This window comes from Gracilinanus agilis, chromosome 3, assembly GCF_016433145.1.
Source record: "Gracilinanus agilis isolate LMUSP501 chromosome 3, AgileGrace, whole genome shotgun sequence".
Taxonomy (NCBI): Eukaryota; Metazoa; Chordata; class Mammalia; order Didelphimorphia; family Didelphidae; genus Gracilinanus; species Gracilinanus agilis.
In genome coordinates this window covers 45,594,208-45,609,428 of record NC_058132.1, presented here as the reverse complement: position 1 = coordinate 45,609,428, position 15,221 = coordinate 45,594,208, and the positions used below count along the sequence as shown (strand labels likewise).

The 15,221-nt window shown below is 42.2% G+C and overlaps 1 protein-coding gene across 2 annotated transcripts in view; it reads right to left on the bottom strand.

Moving 5' to 3' along the window:
* The window catches only part of PEX14 (peroxisomal biogenesis factor 14), a 149,834-nt gene that overhangs the window by 28,056 nt on the left and 106,557 nt on the right, over positions 1-15,221 (bottom strand). For both annotated transcript variants that reach the window (XM_044667727.1, XM_044667728.1), the window contains exon 4: positions 1,256-1,384. In XM_044667727.1, the coding sequence (XP_044523662.1) occupies positions 1,256-1,384 (129 nt within the window). The remainder of the gene's footprint in view (positions 1-1,255; positions 1,385-15,221) is intronic.

Below are 15,221 nucleotides of genomic sequence, written 5' to 3'. Positions count from 1 at the left end.
ACTTAAATAAAAACCAAACGTTTTCACACTGGCTTTCCCCCCAGATATGTCTGAAGTCACTTTGCTAAGACAAGCCAGGAACACCCGCCCTATCTACCCTATGCTGTACACATCAAGAGAGCAAAGAAGGGCAGGAGTCAAGTGAGATCTGAAGTATGAGGAGCATATGTCACACTGCAGAGACCAAAGGAGGGCCTTACAAGACCCATTGACAAAGTCTAGGCCCCTAGCAGTGAGCCCTTTACCTGTTGGTCAACCAAAGGAGACAGAGACAGCAAGGAAAAGGAAATCAGAGACTGGATAAGCAAGATGGATCTGCTTCTTTGGGACTTGCCTATAGAACCAGATATTTAAACAATTTTAAAGCTTAAAAAAAAAAACCCACACCATTCAAAATCCATCTTCTCAAGTACTTGGGGAAGATGAAGACCATACAGGAAAGACATTTGGAAGGAAGGCTGACAGGCATCACTGCTAAATTTCTATAAAGGAACAAAGAAGGAATTCAATATTTACCAGTCACAGGGACCTGAATCTAGTCTGTGGCAGAATGTTCCATGTGACCTGAAAGAGAGCTTAATGCCTATCTATATATTTTGGGGTATGTATTACTACCATTATCTGCCATAATCTATGCTTCTAAAACAGCTTTCATAATAAACCTCATCCACAATTAAGAGCAATTGAGAGTGAAGACCTTTACATTTTAATTGGGAAACCCCTAAAGAGACCACCACACACACATACACACAGATAAAGCAGGATTTTAATTTTTTTTATTAAAAGATTTAGTAAGTCACGCTATAATAAATAATTTTTAGTAATAAGAAAACAAATGATCTCACTGAGCAATTGGAAGCAGGAGACAACTTTCCTAGATATTTCCTAGAGACTTCTTATTCACTCAAAATAGTAAAATGTGGCAGCACCAAAGCACACAATCTGAAAAGTGGGAGAATACTTAGCCTCTGTGATTTCTTTAGTGTAACAGAAAGGCTTAAAATGCTATACTAAGTCTCTTAGATGCAGTGAAAACTATGTCCTATGTTTGAGGAAGAGGGTTGGATGTATCAAATTCAGTTGGGAATAGCTTCTAGGAAGATTTCTCTTTTCCCAAGTTCTCCCTGATGGGAATTATCTGTAGGCTACAGTGAGAAGGGAAAGCAAAGGGAGAAAGGTGATCCCAGCCCGAGGCAGCAGAGAGGTCAAGGAGGCCTACCGGGGCCAAGGCTGGAGTCAGAACTGGTAGACTTACTGTATGGCTGAGGAATGAGGTGAGGGGGCTGGAGGGGCACCATCTGGGTGGAAGGGCCCAAGGACTGGGACTCATCGGCAGCAGTGCCCGACTGTTGGAAAGCCAAGTCAATCTCTTCATCTGTCAGTCCTGGGAGGGAAGAGAAAATGATACCGGGTTAGCCTTTCTCCACTTTCTGTGGCTCTAACAAAATCTTGAGTGAGATAGGGCCCTTTCAGCTGCACAATATCAAGCAGGGTGACTCCTGGGCTGTTGCCTCCCCGATTTCGGATTCTCTGGAACCTCTCTCTGTTGCAATTTAACCTTAAGCGACAGAATATTAGCCTCAACGCTGCTTCCAAATGTGGCTCATTCAATTTCCTTAATTTATCCTTGAGTTTATTGCTGCTTTTGAAGTCGCTCCGTACTGCAATTCTCCATTCTTCCCCCGAAAACAGATACCATCAACTGCAAATGTGGCTCATTTTAATCTGTAATGGTGTTAAAAAAAAGAGGGGAAAAAACTAACAATAATGCATGAAAACAGACAGGGAAACAAAAAACTAATTATTGGGTGAGACGACTAATTAGTCTAGATCGTTTCCGAAGACGGGAATAATTTGCTTTATTTTATGACAAATGCAGAAATAAAAAGAAAAATCAGGACTGACTGTGATTAGTATGAATGGGATATAGAATGTAAAGAAGAAAATAAAACAAGAAAACAGATCAAAACAAGGCCAGGCCCAAACTTTCAGATGATTATTGCTCCAGCCTACGATAGACTGCCTATATCGCCTTTGGCTAGTGTCTGTCTCTCTCTCTCTCTCTGTGTCTCTCTCTCTGTGTGTCTCTCTGTGTGTGTGTGTGTGTGTCTCTCTCTCTCTCATCACTTGGAACATGGGACAGTGAGGAATATTATCAGAGTGCCATCTACAGTGGCTACAACATGTGGAGAGGGTTTACCTATGAAGGAATAAAAAGTACATGAAAAAATTCCCAAAAGCAACATCTAGGTCAGACTCACAGCTCCCTCAAGTCCTTGAGAAGCAGGTTCCTAAATAGAACCACAAGAGGCCAGTAAGTGAGGAAAGAAGGGAAAAAGCTTTGGATCAGGACAGCTGAAAGACTTAACAGAATGAATCAGGATGTGTTCACTCTCTTTGTGCACCAGAATCCCGGGCTTCAGGAGTAGGAAAAGCAGGAGGGGGCCACTGTCAGTTTGCAAAACAGTGCCCTGAGCAGCCCACACCATTCCCGGAATCCCAGTCTCTAGCCCAGCCACAACACACAGCTTTTAAACTGGAGCAGAGAGCTTTCCACATCTGGTCTACAGAACGGCATTTTGGCTCCATTAGAGGCCCACAGCATGGTCTATTTGCCCCCAGGGGTAGATGAAGTACAAGGAGGTTCTGAGGATCAGCAGCTTCAAAGGCATGGTGCCTGGCACTCTGTGCCAAGGGGCTAATAGATGGAGCATATTAATGCTTTAAAGCATACCTCTGCCGGCCCTAGCCTGGTGTGTGTGTGTACATGAGCCATAGACTCTCCTGCAAACTTTCTGGGCCCTACTACTACTACTACTACTACTACTACTACTACTACTACTACTACTAATACTACTACTACTACTACTACTACTAATACTACTACTAGTACTAGTACTAGTACTAGTACTAGTACTGCTGCTGCTGCTGCTGCTGCTGCTGCTGCTGCAGGCCGACACTCTCTTTTCTCCCCGGCTCTTCCCTTTTGGGGTTGGCTGACCTGGCCACACAGGCTCCCCCTGCCATGCTGTGTTCCTGTGTAGCTAGGTGGGCAAATACAAACACTCTTAAGGCACTAGGAGTGCTTAGGTCTTTCAGACTATGACAGGTGAATCTGGGAATAGGCTACACAGGAGACATTCCTCCCCATGACCCAAGCGGCCTTGCCACTTGACCTCCAAAAATGAACTGGCTGGGTAGATGAAAGGACTGGGCAAAGGCCTTATGAATACATCCTCCACTGACCTGAGACTCCTAAAATTCTAGTCCTTACAGTCATTGAAAAACACTCTTACTGAAAAGGGAGGGGGTGGGGGTATAAATGGCTTCAAAGGCCTAACAGGTAAGAAACTGTTTTAACCAGTTCATAATCAGCCATTAGAGGAGAAAGTCGCACATGCCAACGTCAGCACGGGCGGCTGGTCACTGGCACACAGCAGAATTTTATAAACCTGGTGGTTCGCGTGCCTTGTCAGCCGCTGGCTGCAAATGAGGATAATTTTCCCAAAAGGAGCATTCAGTTGCATTCTCATTTTCCCTTTTGGCTCTTTCAAATATAAACAAGTATGATAATGTTTAACGCTGGGGAAATATACAGTAAGTTACAGGCGGTGCTCCAGCCGTGGGAGCTGAAGCTGGTTAAAGGGACAGGACGCTCTGCCCAGTACTTTGCCCCATGGCCCTGTAGCTTTGGTGAAATGATTTTGCTAATAAAATGTGTCTGTTATAGGATTACAGCCATGCCCACCAATGAGGCTGGGCTAAAAAAGGATGTCTCTTTTTGAGACCTTGTTCCCTGGTGCCCTCCATTTGCACTGCCTGAAATGACCATCTCTCCCAGTTTGCCTGCAGAGCTAAGCAGCACGTCAACCAAGATAGGTATTTTTGAAAAAGCTATCCAACTATTTCTGAGAAAAATATAATAATGAGAAAACACATGGTTGGGGGGGTGGGGGTGGCAGGCAGATCTGGGAGGGGCCTCAGCTCTTCTCCAGGCCAGTGCCCTCCCTTTGGACCCCAAGGTCAAACAGCTAAGTAGAGGTAGAGCTGAGAAGAGAACTCAAGGGTCCTCATGCTGAGTTATAAGAGGAAGGGAGGCATGAATGAGAGAGCCTGTAGATACTCAAGTTTATGTGGAAAGGTTATGACTTAGACCACTCTTCCTCCAGAAAACTTCAGACTTTCCCTATTCATCAACAAGTAAACGAGGGACAGTCTGACCCTCCCCAGAGGCAATAGAGAAAATGACAAGTAGATCCAGGCTGGCAAACAACACAGACAATTCCGGAGTAACAAAGTGTGATGGCAGAAAATGTCCTTCTGGTCTCACCCTGCTGTTGTGACCCCAGTAAGAGCCAGCCACCCCTCACAGATCAGTCTCTCTGCTTCGCTGAATGTCCTCTCTCTGCCTCTGTCTCTCTGTCTCTGTCTCTCTGACTCCCTCTCTCTTCTCGGAAGATTGAGACATATACATGGGACTGTCATTTTCTCCTCCTGCCTCAGGATGTGGTCTGGGTAGAGAGATGACACTAGAGTCCCCTCTCCCCAGCCCCCAGCAGCACTCACAAACTATGGAGATCTTCAACAGGCCCAGAGAGATTAAGACCATGCAGGATCCAAAAGGTTAAAAGGAACAATAAAGGAGACTGCCAATTGTAAGTGAATTATATTTGGCTTTGAAAGCTGAGGCACCGGCTATATTATGAAAGGCATCTCTTTGCGTTGTTTACCATCACCCTGACTAATGCAGACCTTTTTTTTTTGTTTTAAATAATCTCATGCAAATTAGACACACACACTTCCTTCCAGTTGATTGCTATCTGCAAGGAATAATCTAACCGCAGAGGGGACTGAGCAAGGACTGAGCACAGCACAAGGATGGAGCAAACTGGTTTCCTAATCCTAGGGCAGGCACAGAAGCCTTCTCCCCTCCCCCGGCCTTCCAATTCTTCCTCAGAGCTGCTGCCTTTGGAAGAATTAGTCATAATTTTCATAAAGCCTAAAATTTTCTTTTAGGTTTCAATTTGCATTCTATTACACCACCAGTGTTCCCTGCATTCAGATGCTTTCTCAGGAACTTCACTGCCACCACTTGGCAATTTTCAGGAGCCACCCATCCCTCTAAAGGTTGTCCTCCTGGTCATTTACATGCAGGATCCATAGAAATTAAAGCCTGAAAAGACCTACTGGGTTATCAGGGACAGCCCCATCAGTTTTGCCAGGGAGAAGGGTGGAAAGAAGCTGCTAAAGATGGAAGCTAAGGAAGTGAGAGGCTGATGCCACTGATTTCTCAGAAAGCAATGGAACTAAGGACTAGATCTCAGAGACTGAGTCTAACTTCTCTGGAATCTAGCTGTCAGTTTATCACTCTGCCCACTCTTTGCCAGGGTAGCAGCCACTGCCCTCTCAAGTGCTCCCCCTTTAAGCAGAAGATAAAACAATTTTATCCTGTTTCGCTTTTCTGAAAGGTTTCTGTTAAAAAGTAAACAAAACAAGAAATTGGTTGACTCTGTGGGCTTTGGAGGAACTAGTTCTCAACCTCATGCCTCAAGGCACTCACTGTTTTCCTGGCCTAGCCTGAAACTGGGGTGGTGGGAGCTGCAGCCTACTCCCCATTGTAGTGGGATTCTAGGAGCTCCTCCTTCATCTCCCCTCCAAGTGGCCAGGAAGGTGAGGACTAAGAAGACAAGCTTGGGAAGCTGCTCACCAAGTTATGGATGCTCTTGAGAGTTCGGTCTGAGTCTGCCATAAGCAGACCAGGCCAGGGAGCCAGAGGCCAAGAGGGCCAGGAGGAGTTCCAAATGAAGATACTCAACTCAGAAGCTCAGGTGATTGCTGGGGAGCACAGAGACACACAATCCTCCTGTCTACACACACACACTCAGGCCAGCAAGCCATGGCAATAGAGAACTTCCATGGCTGAGGGAAAAAATCTCTCTGAATGAAAAGAAAAATCAACTCACCCAGAAAAGGTTGAAGGGGGAGAAAGAGAAGGGTGGAAAAAGTATTTTTTTTATTTTATTATTAACATTTTGTTGGAACAGTGGAGTGCAATAAGGACTCTCCGAGCCTTTAAAAGTCGTCGGATGACCTGGAGACCCCTATTTCCCAGTGCCTTGTATAAAATTGAATTTTTTAAACATAAATTACACGTAATGACGACACTGTAAAAACTAACAGTAATGGAAAGCTGTGCTGTATTTCATTAGCCTGTATTATTCCGTGCCACCTGATCCAGCCGGGCCTTGTTTATGAGTTAGTGTGTTAGCAGATGCCGATGGAAGCATTTGCTTCGACCTTGCTCTTCTCATTGGGGCATGAAATTACGACGGCAGCACCTTGATATTACAGCCATAAATACAGTAAACTGCAAATTTAAGCCAACGGCTCCTATTGTCTCTGAACATAAAGCTGATCGGTATTTATTTAAAAGGAGAACAAAAAAAAATATTATATATCACCTTGTTTATGGGGCCTCCTCCCCCCTGCACCCCCTAACCTGCCTGACTCACTTGGTGAAAATATTCAACAAGCCAAAATCAAGTCTCCTTTTCTTCAGATTAAAATATTCTTAGAGCACTCGGTATGGGCTTTGGGAAACAAAGCTACAAACAGTATCATCCTGAATGGAATGTATTTATTTGAGGATCTGGTTAGTGGGATTGTTATTGGGGTTTTTCCCCCTTCCAATTTTAATAGATCTCGATGTACAAAATTACGGACAAGTCTTGTAACTTCCTCCATCTTTAAAAGAGCAAAGTTCAAATAATAAGAGAAAAGAGTTGTTGATAAGAAAAGGAGCTGAAATTGATTGTCCTCTCAGTATCCTTCCTAAAAAATGCTCAGCAGGAATGCTATTTCAAAACACAACAAAACACAGCCTCCTGCCGTGTGTGTGTGTGTGTGTGTGTGTGTGTGTGTGTGTGAGGAGGGAGTAGGGGTGGAGGTGGAGGGGGGATGTCCAACTAAAAATATAATTCTCTTCTCCAAACACAGGGACTGGGGGGAACTTCCCATTAAAACCTGTTCTAATCCCAGTGAACCAGAAAGACAATATATCCCTTAAATACATTAAATGTGGGAGAAAAATCAACACAAAGACAAAAGGACACTGTGATATCACCCAGGCCTGGCTCCCAGCATAAATCACTGTGTTATAAGCCAGGACAAAATGTATTTCACTGCTAGTTTAAATACAAGAAGCCTCAAAGGTGTGTTATAGACTGTATGACTAGTCCTTAAGAGAAACCAAGTCAACTATTCCTATCCCAGTGGTTTTCTCTTTGAGGGGAAGATCTTCCTGCCCCATGTGAGAGAGTAGAGGGAAGGAGATATGGGTGGTTTAGTATATGTACATGTATGATCTAAAGCTCATGGGGTGGGGGCGCTCAAGAAAGTCAAGAAGGAAATAAGGTGTTGTTTTTTTTAAATACCTCACCAAGTATAATTAGAAATCACTCCCAAAAAAGTGCCCAAGACATTCTGAAGCAAGCCTTGAGTATATATGGTGGGGCCCCTGGGAGTATGTTCAGCTCTCAATCAGAGAGGTCTGAGGTTACGAAGTGCAGTACTCAAGGGGGTCAAAACACAGCTAAATCAACCCTACTCAAAAGTTTTGGTCCACAAGATTTTGCTACCCCTTCCCAAAAGGCAGACAAATTTTCTCAGTCCTAAATTATTTGAACCACACCAGTCACTGAGCTCAGTTCCTTCCGCACAAGGAGGAAACTTCCCTATAAAATTTATTGAGCTTCTCTGGGGAGTAGTATAACTGGTGAACAAGACAGAAGTGAGCTGCCCCTCAGAGTAACACAAATTGAGATCTCTCTGACCAGAGTTTGGGAGGATTTCCAATCAGCATCTCTGAGGTCTTTTTTAGACAGAGAGCCTAAAGGTTTTCCCCCTTCCCTGATGCTAAATTAGAAACAAAGAGGATCTAAAAAGGCAACTTCCAGGGGCAAATCAATGGCAAGACAATGTTATCAGTGCTTGTCAACAACTGGGTCTGCCTAACAGGGCAAGCCAGGGCCAGAACTCAGGCCCTGAGTCTACCTCCAGGCAGACTGAACAAGTTCGGATTGGTGCTGCTACAGAAAACCAAGGGTTGGATTAATAATAACATTTGTGGGCATAGTATATGCAAAAGGCTACCAGGGGGCACAGGGGATAGAGTGCCAGGCCTGGAATGTAGAGGTCTTGGGTTTAAATGTGACCTCAGACACCTTCTGGCTGTGTGAGGGCAAGTCACTTAACCCTGACAACTTAGCCCTTCCTGCTCTTCTCTCTTAGAACTGATACAGACAGATCTTAGAATTGATAAGACAGAAGGTAAGAGTTTTAAAAAGTTACCTAAGGTCAATGACATCCACTCCCAGCTTTCTCCTAGCTAGGAGGTCAAAAGGCTCAGAAAATCACAAATCCAGAACTCTGAAGTAGATGTAAAGACAGTTGTGTCCATCTCCCTAAGGCTGGGTGATCTTGTGCCAGGTCCCACTTTCTTCCACAAAGCTCTCCCTACATACTATCCCTCCCTCCGCCGTGATGATACCCATCCCCTGCTGATCTATCTGTAGGTCTTTACCTAGTCATTGTTTTATATCTGCAAACTGCCTTTACAATGTCACTTAAAACAGTCCATGTCTGTCTTCATCTTCTAAGGTAAGAAAATCAGGAAACGGGGAGGTAGAGCCTTGCAAGTGAGCAAAGGCCTGCAAGTGCTCATCTCTAGCTGGTCTCTGGCCCACTGTTGATGTACTCATAGCAGCCAGACACAAAGGGTGTTTGAAGAAGCATGTTTCTAAAAGGCAAGCATCTGTTCTATTTTGACACATCCTGGCTGCCCAAATGTTTCTTTCAGCTCTAAACATTTGTTTCACAAATGGAAACATTTCCATTACGGCACCAAAATAAGCATTTGCTTTGGGACAGTAAAGACAGCTAAAGAGTGTTTCAAACATTTTTTCACTAGCCTGACTCAAGACAAGACTACAGGTGGTAAGCTTGTCCACCTCAAAGGTGAAGATGACAATCTTTTTCAGAGATGAGAAAAAGCCTCTTTCTTGGGAAATTGGCATGCAGAGCCTCAAATGATGTGCCTCAAATCAGAGGCAAGGTTTAGAGGGATCCACCCAACTTGGGATCAAAGGACAGGAATCCCAACAGCCATCTGGTCTAGCATCAACAACATTGTCGGCAGGTAGCCAATCGGCTTCTGTGTCAGAGATACCTCATACAGTAATACATTCTAATCTAAATAGCTGTGAACTTTGGCAAGTTTTTGTGGAGAAGTCATCTGTTTGCCTTTACTTTCTGCCCATTGGCCCATACAAAATAAAGAGCTAAGTTTTCCATGTAATAGCCCTTTAACAATATGAGGGCAACTGTAATACCTCTGCTCCACTATTCCAGTGTGAAAGGACTGTCCCCCACAATTATTCCCTATCTCTTCACTGCCACCCTACATTGGGTAGGCTCCAATGTGTCTAGGAAAATGTGGTACTTGGAACTGAATGTAATACCCAAGATTCTGCCTGGCCAGTGTATCACCTGGACCTCTCCTTGGTTGAAGGTGTTCTCTTTCCTTCTACAATGCAGCTCCAAATTCACTGGTTTTGTGGGCAGCTGCACTTGGAATTCTTGGTCCACCATAGTCTCAGGATTTGTTCCCATGAATCAGGGCTTCCCCTACTCTGGACCTGAAGCAGCCTTTCATGGTTTTTAAGTTAGGCCCTGGGCTGGTCAATCAGCTCCAGGAATTTCATCTTGTTGGAAAGGCAGCACAGTCAGAAAGAAGAAGGTTCAACTCCTGTCTCTGACAAACCCCTTAACCTCTTGGCACTTCAGGCAATTCTCAAGAAGGTGTAGAGAAGGTACCAATCTGCAACCCTAAAGGGAGTTCCTTACCAGAACTCCCCAAATCAATGAATATGCAGGGCCAGTTTAAAAAAAAAAATCACCTCATAGGTTCTGATCCAAAGTTAGAGCATGCCAAGATTGTGCTGAATTCAACATTTCACTAGAAACATAAGTGATCACTCCCAGGTGGACTATTTTATGGAAATCTCACAAGCCTTCATCAGTCTTCACCCAAGCTGTAATACTGAAAAATACTAAGCCGGCCAATAATAAATACTGAATCCTGTGCCATGCCACTAGAGATCATCTCACAGCTGGTATCAATTCATTAAATGAGCACAATTCATCTTTGGCCTAAGTGGTTTAACCAGATGCAAATACAAAATTTTCACCAAGACTAGTATGAGAGACTTTGTTAATTGCCTTGTTAAAATATAGATTCAATATGTCTATGCTATTCACTTTCTCTATCAGTCTAAGGAACCAGTCAAAAGAACAAATGATAATGGCTTGGCATTCTTCTTAGTGAACCCATGCTGATTCTGGGTGATCACTACTTCCTCTTCTAAGTGCTCTTAAGTTACCCACTGAATGTCAGAATTGAGCCAGCGACTGATAACAAGTTTCCAGAGTCAATCAATCAATTCATTCAACAATGACAATATCTACTATGTGCAAATTACTGGGCATGGCCCATTATTGCCTTTTCTAAATTCTGAGACATTCAGTTATGTCTGGGCTTCAGGACATGTTCTCTATGATCTCTCAAAGCTTATAGGTGGAGTTTCCTCCAACATACCCACAAGTTATTGTTACCTGATGAATTAACTTTTATTACCTTACAGGATCCCAAATAATTGCAAGAGTCTACTAAATTGTCTAAAGTTGGAAAGTCTAGGCTCTCACCTTAGTCATTCCCCTCCTGATGTAACCTTGGAAAAGTATTTTTACATCTTGATGTCTCCATTTTTCTGCTAAAAAATGAAGATAGGATTTCTTGCCAAGATGTCTGCCTCACTGACTCACTCTCATATACTTACTCCAGCAAAAACAGGAAAAATGTACCAGACTGAATAACGATCAAGAAATCCAATGAAAGACTGTACTGACTGACCTCTTCCACCCCAGAACTGCACAAAAAGCTAGGCAGAAGTCATTGGGCAATAGGAAAGGGTGCTTTCAGGAAAGCCAATGCCAGCATGGGCAGACACAGCCTCCCAGTGAGAGCAGACAACAGCCAGAGACATGTATAGCTCATGAAGCTCTTTGTCCAGTGACAACAAAAGGAGAAGGCTTTCCTGGGAAAACCCCAGGGCAGACACAAAAATCCCAGGATAAGAAACTTGGAGGACTTGGGGGTGGGGTTTCAAAATGTCCACTGCAGCATTCAGATCAAGACAGAGCAGGTTCCCAGAAGCTCTGAGACCTCTAACATCTAGCACTCTGTCCTCAAAGTTTTGGAAGGGAGAGAAGGCCACCTAACTCTAGGAGGTGCAGGTCAGTACAGGAATCCAAATGATTTAAGTTGAGACCAAGCAGGACCAACTATCCAACCCCAACGCAGATCCTGGCCATGGCAAAAATTCCCAAAATAAAGAACTAAAGATGGAGATGAGTATGAGAGAAAAAGGGGGGGAGGGAGCGCCCACAATCAATTCCTAAAAGGAACCTCAAAAGGAGTTTTGTTACTGGCAAAATTCAGAACTCCCATTTCAAGTATCAAGAATTCATGATCAGAATCACACGAGATCTTGTGGCTTGTATTATAAATTAAAGGAGTTCTTGAGACATAATATTTCAAAAGGTAAAAGATAAGCTTATGACCAAGTATAACTTACCCTGCAAAGCTAAATATAATTCTGCAGGGAGAAAATATAGTCCTTTTGTGGAAGAAGGGGTTTGATGTGCTTCTCATGAAGAGATCAGAGCTGAATAGGAACTCTGAAATACAAACCCAAAAATCTGAGAAACCTAGAGAGGTAAACTGATATAGGCAATCAGGGGTAGTGCAATCATAGAGTGCTAACTTCCTAAAAGGAAGAGAAGAAAACAAGGATCCCTTCGGAATCTGAATGTTTTCAAAGGTTCCAAAGGAAATAAGAAAAATAGAGCATCTATATTTGGATTAGTTCTGTTCTAAGGAGAAAGTTCTGAGTTTTAAGACAGGAAAAGAAAAGATAGTAAAAAGAATACACTAATGTAAGAAAGGGGAAATTTACTCATTCTCATTCTAGGGGTATATGAGAAGGTTGAGGGGAGCATGCATGGATGCACCTGACTCTTAATCTGAAATGGACCAAGGAGAGCTGAATGCACAGATACACCCAATATCATGCTTAAGCACATCAAATTTAACAAGGGAACAAGGAGGAATAGGAAAAGGGATGCTGAGGGAGAAGATAACATTGGAGAGAACAGTCACAAGCAAAACAAACTTCTTGATCCTGAACAGAAGATTAACGGGGGAGGGAGGGAGGGAAAGAAAGGAAACAAGTCTATAATCTACGGGAGTAGTTTAGACTGTCTCTCAGACAATTGGAGAATAGCTGAACAAATTGTGGATTATGACTGAAATGGAATGTTACAGGGAGGGCCATAAGAAACGAAAGAGACAATTTCAGAGAAGCCTGGTAGCAGGCACTGAAGCAGAGTGAAGTACTCAGAAATAAGAGAACCTTTTACATGATGTGAATGAGGACACAGCACAGTAATGAAAAACAGCACTGAAGGACTTAAGAACTCTGATCCATGCAGGGGATGGCCAGCAATATCTTCAGAGAACCTGGAACGAAACATGTTATCTCTCGAAAGAAAGGAGATGGACTCGAGGTTCAAAAAAGATGTAGACATTCTGGATATGCCCCTGTGTGGATTCATTTTTCCTTTTTTTTTTTTTTTTTTAAACCCTTACCTTCCATCGTAGACTCAATACTGTGTATTGGTTCCAAGGCAGAAGAGTGGTAAGGGCTAGGCAATGGGAGTTAAGTGACTTGGCCAGGATCACGAAGCTAGGAAGTGTCTGAGACCAGATTTGAATCTAGGACCTCCCATCTCTAGGCCTGGTTCTCAATCCACTGAGCCACTCAGCTGCCCCCTGGATTCATTTTTCTTGACTGAGCTTACTGTTACAGGCGTGTTGGGTACTCCCCTCACCCCTTCTCTCCTTATTAATTGAGAACAAAAGCAATACCAAGAAAAGAAGGTCATTAAAGCATTTGTTAAAATGCATGGAACAGAAGGAAGTTCAAAAGGAAGCACAAGAAGTAACTAAGTGGTTCCATAGATTGAGAGGCAGGCCTAGAGATGGTAGGTCCTGGGTTCAAATATTACCCTAGACACTTCCTAGCTGTGTGGTCCCTAAAAAAGTAACTTAACCCCAACTGCCTGACTCTTACTGCTCTTCTGCCTTGGAACCAATATTTAGTGTTGATTTTAAAACAGAAGTTACCAGTTAAAAAAAAATTTTTTTTTAAAGCGGCAGCCCAGACAAGCAAGGACAGTTTTGTAAGTAATGTGGAATTTATGAAATTGTTTTAAAATTAATAATAGCATTTACATAGTACTTCAAGATTTATAAACATGAACTGACACTTTGAAGTTTCATATACAATCTTTTCTTTGCATTTTGGTGAATATAAATCTATCTTTTTGATATTTAAATTCAGAATTAAAAAAAAATTTTTAAAGGAAAAACAAAGATAACTTCTCTGATCTTCAGGTGCCTCATTTGTAAAGTGGGAATTTTTAATTGTTTTATCCTGCCTAAAAACAAGGGCTGAATTAAAGGATATGAATAGTTTCTCTTGCACCAAAAAACAAAACAAAAAAAAAACCCCATGTAAACTATTAATTATATGAAAGGAGTCACTGTAGAGAAATGCAAATAAAAATAACACTAAGATCTTCACCTCTCTCTATAAATCAATAAAGACCAAAAAAAAAAAAAAAAGACTGGACTAGTCAATATTGTAGATGCGGCAGGTTGATAGGCACACTAATAATACACTCCTGGTAAACCTACCAATTGGTCCTAACATTATGGAAAGCAATTTGGAAGTATGCTAAGAAAAATAGATTGCAATGTCCCATATATTTTGAAACAGAGTTCCACCACTGGAATCTCCTCTAAGGAGATCCAAGCCAAAAAGAAAGGTCTCTCACACCCTAATAAAGTCATAGCAGCACTTTTTGAAGGAGCAAAGACCTGGAAGCAAGAATGGGGAATACTAAACAAATGGGGGCACATGAAAGTTAACAGAATATGACTTCTATAAGAAACAAAGAACATAAGGAATTCCAAGATACATGGAAAGATTCAAATAAATTGATGAAAAGTGAAATCAGCAGAACCAGGTAAACAATATACACAACAACTACACCAGTGTAAATGGAAACAACAGTGACACCACCAAAATTGGGTAGTAAGTAAATGTAATACCCAAGCCTCGCCCTGAGAAAAGATGAGCAAATGTGATCAATAAGAATATTGCACATATATCAATTACAGTTGACATGATTGTTAGTTGTTTTTTTAAAAGGCAAACAAGGTTAAATGACTTGTCCAGGGTTACAAAACTAATGATTGTTAGTTTTGCTAAACTAATGTTCTTTCTTTCTTTTTTATTCTTTGTTATAAGAAATGGTTCTATAGGTAGGGAAAGCAGGAAGAAGGGTATAATCAGAAATGCAACTAAAAACAAAAGATATCAATAAAAATATTTTAAAGGAAAAATTATTGAGGTAGGAAAATATGTGATATAAAAAGTTTCTTTCTCAAAGTTTGAAGTAAATGAAAAAGGTGTGTGTGTGTGTGTGTGTGTGTGTGTGTGTGTGTGTGTGTGTGTGTTTCAAAAGAATCCTTTCAGTCCTAATTTGTACCAGAGAACCTTACACATAGTAAATGTCTGCTGAATTGGACTGAAATTGAATTAATCTATAATACTTGGTGACATTTCTTGTCAGTGACAACACCCATTTTCAGAGAAACCAACTATGATGTCATCAACCGAGAAGAATTCCTGGTGGTCATTGAAATCTCCCAGTGCATCGATGGAGTCTTAAGAAGGCTCTCAGTAATGGAAAGGTGAAAACAAAGCAGAAAAGGAAATAAAGAATAAATTTCTAAATGAGAATGAGACAGAGCCTGTAATCAGGCTGGAAAACCAGAAACTCCCGAGTCCAAATTCCAGTTCTAATTCCTGAGGTCTCTTTCTTAAGCTGTAAACTCCCCCAAATGCCTCAGTCTCTCCATCCATAAAATGGGAACAGGAATACCAGTGTCACACTCTCCCTACCCCCCTTGGGGGTTTAGAGGATTCATTAGTTAGTATTTCTGTACTACTATGTTCCACTAAGGATTGTTATTG